Source organism: Macrobrachium rosenbergii, chromosome 16 (genome assembly GCF_040412425.1).
Source record: "Macrobrachium rosenbergii isolate ZJJX-2024 chromosome 16, ASM4041242v1, whole genome shotgun sequence".
Taxonomy (NCBI): Eukaryota; Metazoa; Arthropoda; class Malacostraca; order Decapoda; family Palaemonidae; genus Macrobrachium; species Macrobrachium rosenbergii.
The window spans coordinates 37,138,762-37,147,311 of record NC_089756.1 but is presented as its reverse complement, the minus strand read 5'-3'; the positions used below and the strand labels follow the sequence as shown (position 1 = coordinate 37,147,311).

The 8,550-nt window shown below is 36.5% G+C and overlaps 1 protein-coding gene across 1 annotated transcript in view; it reads right to left on the bottom strand.

The window, feature by feature from the left end:
• Positions 1-2,356: 2,356 nt before the first annotated feature.
• LOC136846932 (uncharacterized) overlaps positions 2,357-8,550 on the bottom strand; it is a 6,966-nt gene continuing 772 nt past the window's right edge. The window contains exons 2-4 of the mRNA XM_067118186.1: positions 7,250-7,364; positions 6,592-6,824; positions 2,357-2,474 (exon numbers count right to left, since the gene is read on the bottom strand). Of these exons, the coding sequence (XP_066974287.1) occupies positions 2,357-2,474; positions 6,592-6,824; positions 7,250-7,364 (466 nt within the window). The remainder of the gene's footprint in view (positions 2,475-6,591; positions 6,825-7,249; positions 7,365-8,550) is intronic.

The window sequence follows — 8,550 nt, the reverse complement described above, 5'->3', positions numbered from 1 at the left end:
TTTTTTAGGCTGCTCGTAGTTTTTTTCCTAAGACTGCTAGAAGTATTTTTTTTATATGCTTGGGAGTTTTTTTTTTTACACTGCCAGAAGTTTTTTTTTTTTTAGGCTGCAGGAAGGTTTTAATTTTTTGGGGGGCTGCTGGAACTTTTTTTTTGTGGCGAGAGACTGCTGAAAGCTTTTTCTTTCAAGTCTGCTGGAAGGTCAATTATTTATTTATGTAGTCTGCTTGAAGACCCTGTGATTTTGGCTACTGGATTTCGAGTAGATTACAGCAAGGGACCTGTCCCCCACATGCTGTTGGCCTAAGAAACAGGAGATCAGCGCCTGCCCTATGAACCTACAGAGGCCCAGAAGGACTTGAACTTTAACTACAGCAAGACAAATTTCAGTACAAGTGTTATTGCCTCAGCCAGTACTGTTATAGTTCCAGTGTTATTGTCACCATAAGAGGGGAAAGTAATGACAGCACATTTTTAGTTTGCCTGTGCCCATCATAAAAAAAATAGCCCTTTTTGACATTCGAAAAAGCATGAACCACATTATTGATTATCATCAAAAGTAGTCAGACATGTTGATATTTATAGTATTACTGTTACTATTAAACCTATTATTACTACTGCTATTGTGACACGAAAGTAAAAAAAAAAAAAAAAAGTGTAAGCTCATCTTTGACAAGGCTGGCTGTTTTTTAATTTTCGCGAGGCATAAGAAGCATTATGGTTATCAAAACTGAACATACAACTTCTTTTTCCAGAAATCTCTTCGATCTTTAACTTTTTTAAACACGTTCTTGAAGCTGCTTAACATCGCAAGCCATAACGTTTGAATCTCATCACCCTTTTCTGTATGAACTAAGAATTCCGTTTAATACGAAGTTGAACCGCAAGTATTTCGCAGTAACGCCAACTCCTCACGCTCTGAGACAATTTCCTTATATGATACTAGTCCTTGCAATTCCTCGTCTCATTCCTCCCCTTTATATCATTACCCTGACCATCCACTCTGCATCCTGCCCTGGCTTCTGAATGCGAGCCGTGCACATATTCAACCCATTAAAGGAATATCAATATAAATCCATCAGGATATAAAGACTACCATTAACCCTCGCTCGATTTTCTATCCCATCATCTCGCGGATGAAGGTATAAGGCTTGGACACCACACCAAGGTCTGGGAGCCGGGTACTCCTTCTCGGCCGGACGCTGGGTATCGAGAGAGAGAGAGAGAGAGAGAGAGAGAGAGAGAGAGAGAGAGAGAGAGAGAGAGAGACAGCCCCCAGCCAAAATATTTCCCCCGACGGTTTTCGGCGTGGGGGCGAGGAGACTGACCAGCGGCTGCTCTTGACAGAACGTGTGTATGTGTGTCTGCTGCACACCTGTCATTTTGACATACGTGCAGGTGGGGGCTGCTCCCATAAGGAGTCTCGAAGACGCAGCAGCTGTCGCAGAAGACGCCTGTTGGGTCGACTCGCGGACGACTCCAAGGGCGTCCCTGTTGCGTGTCTGTATGAGGAGATGGGTTTGTTATTCCGCTTGGTTAAGAATGGACAAATGGTACTGCAGTATTCTCCTTTGGCCTTATTACGTATTGCGATGTAGGGGCGCATGCGCCGCGTCTGAAAACACGCGGGTATTTCTTTTAGCGGTGATGATCGGTAGGCGGGAATGGCTGACCAAATGGACTTAGTAATTACAAGAACAGAATGGTACAGTTTTTTATGTTAAAATTTCAAAACTGTAATTTGCTATATTTTTGTTTTTATGTTTTTTATTAAGCTTGTGTGAATACGAACAAGTTTTTGGAACATAAATACATGTAAGCACGTGAATGCATCTAGGTATGTGTATATAACAAGATTTTATCGTGGGAATGTTTGTTCGTAAGTTTTAGGTATGTCAGTGCGTTTAATTTAATCATGGTAATAATTATATAATATATATATATATATAATATATATATATATATATATATATATATATATATATATATATATATATATATATATATATATATATATATATATATATATATATATATATATATATATATAAATATAAATATGTATATATATATATATGTATATATATATGTATATATATATATATATATATATGTATTATGTATGTACCTCTCTCAGCAGATGCCCTCCTTACTTGGCTGTTTTTTTTCCACAGAGGAAAGTTTTATGGGGCATATACATACACAAGGGCAGCTGGTCATCACCAAGTAACCCGTTTCTTGCGGACATCCTGCACGATGATGGTTTACGAGGATGAGAGGATGATTTTATTGTCCCTTATCCTATTTATTCGCTTCATTCCCTCTCTGTCCCTCTCGGCCAGCTCATTAATTGCACATTAGATCTTGTGCCCTCTTTTCTTCTTCTTCTTCTTCTCTTCTTCTTCTTCTTCTTCTTCTTCTTCTTCTTCTTCTTCTTCTTCTTCTTCTTCTTCTTCTTCTTCTTCCGCTGAACATCTATGTTCGTGATTCTTTTGCTTGGTATAGTATTTGTTGTCATCTTCCTCGCCCTGTATTTATTTTCTTCCTCGACCGGTATTTATCTTTTTCTTCTGTTAATGGCGGCCTTCTTCTACTTATTCTCCTTTTTTTTTCTTATCGTATTTTTCTTATTCTCCTTCATTCCCGGCTGTTTGGACCATCCCAATCGCTGCTTGGGAAGACAAAACCATTCGGGAACGTCGCCAGTCGCTCGGTCCTCGTTTTGATTTGCGTTGCGTACAGAAGAGGAGGAGGAGGAGGAGGAGGAGGAGGAGGAGGAGGAGGAGGAGGAGGAGGAAAGAGTAGGAGGAGGAGGAGGATGAGAAGGAGGGGAAGAGGGGAATGACGAGGAGGAGGAAAAGTAGGAGGAGGAGGAGATGGAGGTGGTGGATGAGGATGAGGAGGAGGAGTAGGAGGAAGAAGAGGAGGAGGAGGAGGAGGAGGAGGAGGAGGAGGAGGAGGAGGAGGAGGAAGGTAAGGGGAGGAGGATAAGGAGGAGGAGGAGGAGGAAGAAGAGGTGGAGGAGGAAGAAAAGTCCTTAATCCTCCCACTCGCCCATACAAAAAAGGGGAGAAAAATGAATTTCTGGCCACATCAGACTGGCAAGACTGAGAGCGTTCTTATCCCATTCTCAGATGAGCCTGCTGCTGCTGCTGCTGTTGCTCTCCTTTTTATTAGGGTGTGTTGCATGCAGCATCCGTCATGGGGGCTGTCAGTGCTGTTGGGGGAAGCTGTCGCTGTCAGTATCTTCATGTTGCAGTCATTAAATAGGTTGTTGTCGTAATGGGCATTTGCCACTCCTGTGTAGTCACGACTGCCCCTTCCGACATCCCCCACTCGCCAATTATACCGAAGATGTTCGCCAAGGATGGTGGGTTTGGGCGGCCCTCGCCTCTCCTTGGCCCTGGCTGGCTGGCTACACAGTGCTCCCTCTCTCTCTCTCTCTCTCTCTCTCTCTCTCTCTCTCTCTCTCTTATGGTTTGTGGATTGATGAGCTTCGTTTCATTTATTCTCATTTCTCATGTATTCCAGTGACCGTGATATATATATATATATATATATATATATATATATATATATATATATATATATATATATTATCTCCTTGAATGCTTTCGTTTCCGTATATGTAAAAGAAGCAACGTCTTCTCTCTCTCTCTCTCTCTCTCTCTCTCTCTCTCTCTCTCTCAATCATGGTTTGTGGATTGATGAGCTTCGTTTCTTTTATTCTCATTTCTCATGTATTCCAGTGACCATATATATATATATATATATATATATATATATATATATATATATATATATATATATATTCTATATATATATATATATATATATATATATATATATATATATATATACTATATATATATATATATATATATATATATATATATATATATATATATTGTCTACTGATTCTTGAATGCTTACGTTTCCGTCTATGTAAAAGAAGCAACGTCTTCTCTCTCTCTCTCTCTCAATAGGTTTGTTTACTGATATGATTTATTTCTCTTAATCATATATTCCAGAGGCCATTTGCTATATATGTATATATATATATATATATATATATATATATATATATATATATATATATTTTTTTTTATTTCAGATGTCTACTGATTCTTAATTGCTTAATTTTCCTCTTTATGCAAAAGAAACTCTCTCTCTCTCTCTCTCTCTCTCTCTCTCTCTCTCTCTCTCTCTCTCTCTCTCTCTCTCTCTCTCTCTCAAAGCCTAATCCCCCTTTGCATTTATGGCACCATTATAATGAAGTGGACTGTCCTTCACCCTTTCCCCCTCCCCCATTCTTCCCCCTCCCTACCTCCCCCCTCCCCCACCCCTCAGTAATAAACAAGGGAAGGTCTAGGTCTGTACCGTACGGCTTTTCATAAAAGATATCACAGGCTATTAACTGCACTCCCCTTGTAAAAAAAAAAAAAAAAATCGCATTGCAGAGTGAATACCAAGTTGCAAGTTCCCATAACCAAATTTTGGAGCGGCTCCGTGGGTCTCAGGTAGCCACTAAGATAAATAAGAAATGATTCGTTGCAAGAAAGTAGACTCGCTGTTCTGAGGCTGGTTTTGAGTTCTTCAGTGATCGGTGACCCTAAACTGAATCTTAATGGTATATTATCAGACCGTATTTATTACGTGCGGTTCATTGCACTGTAAATACATCATGCCTCATTGTAATGAATTCACGTCGAATCTTAATGAGTGGGGATATGCTATCAAATCGTATTTTACTACGTGCGGTTCATGGTATCGAAAATACCTTGCTTGCCTCATTGTAATGACTTTATATTGAACCTTGATGAATGTGGATATTTAATAAAATCGTATTCAGTATGTATTCATTGTATCGTAAATGTAGTGCTTGCCTCATTGTAATGATTTCACGGTGAACCTTAATGAGTGTGGATATTTAATCAAATTGTGTTTATTATGTATTCATTGTATCGAAAATACGGTGCTTGCCTCATTGTAATGAATGATTGCACATTGTATCCCTGGCTGTCTTTGTTGCACACGCTCTATAAATACAGTAGTTATAGGAGACAAAAATATAGACATTTTAACATTTGCCACGTCATGATCTGTTCCTCCAATTTTTTATCTTTAGTTATTTTCAAAGAGTCTTCGTTACCAGATTCATCGGTCATAATCTTATGCTTCTCATTTCTTCTTTTTTTCCGTATTCTTCATTCTCAGTCATCCAGTTATTCCTTTATCACGTTCATTTTCTCAAGTTTTTTTTTTTACATATTTCTCCAGGTCATCAAATTGTATTTCGTTGTCATTCATATACATACATACATATATATATATATATATATATATATATATATATATATATATATATATATATATATATATATATATATATATATATATATATATATATATATGTGTGTGTGTGTGTGTGTGTGTGTGTGTGTATATACATATTTACGCATTTATGCCAAAATGCATTCATGCATTAATGGCTGAACCAAAGAAGAACCTCCAGCTGTGCTTGGAAAAGTCAGTGCAGCATTTTGCTTGTAGCTGGATATGTAGCACATGTAATTATTTGTTTTTTATCTCTCTCTCTCTCTCTCTCTCTCTCTCTCTCTCTCTCTCTCTCTCTCTCTCATTTACTGTTCATTTTGTTTTCATCCTCTCTCTCTCTCTCTCTCTCTCTCTCTCTCTCTCTCTCTCTCTCTCTCTCTCTCATTGACTGTTCATTTTGTTTTCATCCTCTCTTATAGTTTATCTCTCTCTCTCTCTCTCTCTCTCTCTCTCTCTCACTGTTCATTTTGTTTTCATCTCTGTTCTCTCTCTCATCATCTCTCATCTCTCTCTCTTCTATAATTATTTTTTATTTCCACCTTTTTTTTCTCTCTTTCCCATTCATCATCATCATCTCCTCTTCTTGTTTCCGTCTTCTTCTTCTTCTTCTTCTTCTTCTTCTCTGTTGCCCGTTGCTTTTTCTTTTTGTATTTGCCGATCCTCCTGTTGCTGCTTCTTCTTCTTCTTTTTCCTTTTCATTTTCCTTTTCCTTTTCCTTTTTCTTCTTTTTCCTTTTCCTTTTCATTTTCCTTTTCCTTTTTCTTCTTCTTCTTTTCCTTTTTTTTCTTCTTTTCTTCTTCTTCTTCTTCTTCTTTTGCCAATTTTCTTTTTCTTTTTATTTTCTTCTTCCTCCTGTTGCTTCTTCTTCTTCTTCTTCTTTTCCTTTTTCTTTTCCTTTTCATTTTCCTTTTCTTTTCTTTTCTTTTTCTTTTTCTTTTTCTTCTTTCTTCTTCTTCTTCTTCTTCTTCTTCTTCTTCTTCTTCTTCTTCTTCTCTGTTGCTTTTTCTTATTGTATTTGCCGATCCTCCTATTGCTGCTTCTTCTTCTTCTTCTTTTTCCTTTTCCTTTTTCTTCTTCTTCTTCTTCTTCTTCTTGTTCTTGTTCTTCTTCTTCTTCTTCTTCTTCTTCTTCTTCTTCTTCTCTGTTCCCCGTTGCTTTGTTTTTTTTTTTATTTGCCGATCCTCCTGTTGCTTCTTCTTCTTCTTCCTCTTCTTCTTCTTCTCTGTTCCCCGTTGCTTTGTTTTTTTGTATTTACCGATCCTCCTGTTGCTGCTTCTTCCTCTTCTTTTTCCTTTTCTTTTTCTTCTTCATCTTCTTATTCTTCTTCTTCTTCTCTGTTCCCCGTTGCTTTTTCTTTTTGTATTTACCGATCCTCCTATTGCTGCTTCTTCTTCTTCTTCTTATTTTTTCCTTTTCCTTTTCTTCTTCTTCTTCTTCTTCTTCTTCTTCTTCTTCTTCTTCTTCTTCTTCTTCTTCTTCTTCTTCTTCCTGGGTCCAAGTGGGTTAGAGTGTTCTCACTCGCTCACTGCTTCGGGAGACGGATGTTCTGACCTTTGCTGAAGGGAGACGTTGCATCGCCATGTGCATCACGAGCAAGCTTGCTTGGTCTGCTTACTGCCCCCTACTACTGCTGCTACTGCTGCTCTCTCTCTCTCTCTCCTGCTTCTTCCCCCCACCCCCTCCCCCCACCCCGCCTTCCTCCTCCTCCTCCTCATCCTCCTGCTGGCTTCTTCTTCTTTTTCTTCTCTTACTTGTTCTGTTCTCTTTGCCTTTTATTTGTTTATTTTTTTGTCGCTCCACCTAACTCTTCTTCTTCTTCTTCTTCTTCTTCTTCTTCTTCTTCTTCTTCTTCTTCTTCTTCTTCTTCTTCTTCTGTTGCTTTTTCTTTTTGTATGTGCCGAACCTCCTATTACTGCTTCTTCTTCTTCTCTTTCCTTTTCTTCTTCCTCGTCTTCTTCTTCTTCTTCTTCTTCTTCTTCTTCTTCTTCTTCTTCTTCTTCTTCTTCCCTGTCGCTTTTTTCTTTTTTCCTTCTTTATTTTTATTTGTCGCAGCTCATTGTTGTCGTACTCAGAAGTCTTGAGTTTGGCGTTTCCTTCTTTATGCCAAGTCGTCGCTGTTTGGGATATGCAAGTTGTTTTGATTTTATTTCATTTTATTTTATTTAAGCTCAGTTTAACACTGCGATGTTTAATTTATTTATTTATATATCTATATATATATATATATATATATATATATATATATATATAATAAATATGTTTGTATGTATATGTATATATAATATTTATATACATATGTATATATATACACTTTTTATTATGGAAGGAGTTTAACTGGTGCTTGTTTTTTAGACCAATTTTACTTTATTTTATTTATTTATTTTATTTATTTAACAATTTATTTATTTATTTATTTTCTTGTCGCAGCGAACGACAGTATTAATCTGCATCGATTTATCAACGCCAAGCAATATCCATATTAAATTTTTGTTCTGATTAAATGCTATAATTTTTATCTGGCTTTAAGATTTATTTTAGTACTAGCTTTCATTTACTCCTTTTTTCGGTTATTTTAGTGTTTAATTTCCGTTCCATTTTTTTTATGGATTATAGTATATTTCCATTACTTTTTTTGCGGATATTTACTCTCTAATTTCTCCATGTCTCTTTCATGAATATTAACTCGGGAAATATCTTACAAATTCAGTCGCTTTCCAGTATAACTTAGAGGATTTGCATCACTTAAATGAGAGAGAGAGAGAGAGAGAGAGAGAGAGAGAGAGAGAGAGAGAGAGAGAGAGAGAGATCACTGGAATTTCCGTCAACAAGAACCATAACTCTCTGGCCTCCTTTAACTTCTGTTCAACTTCCACCCCCCCCCCAAATTAAGACCAAATCATCTTGGTCTATAAATAATAATAATAATAATAATAATAATAATAATAATAATAATAATAATAATAATAATAATAATAATAATAATAATAATAATAAAGAACTCTACAGGTGAGAAGGAGAATCCAGCAGGCTCTCGAAAGCTCTCTTTTGTATATTATTTTTCTAAATTATATATTTACATCTACACCGCTGTGGATTTCTTCACCATTTTAGTGACTCGTGCTATCATGGGCTTTTTATGAATAATAATAATAATAATAATAATAATAATAATATAATAATAATAATAATAATAATAATAATAATAATAATAATC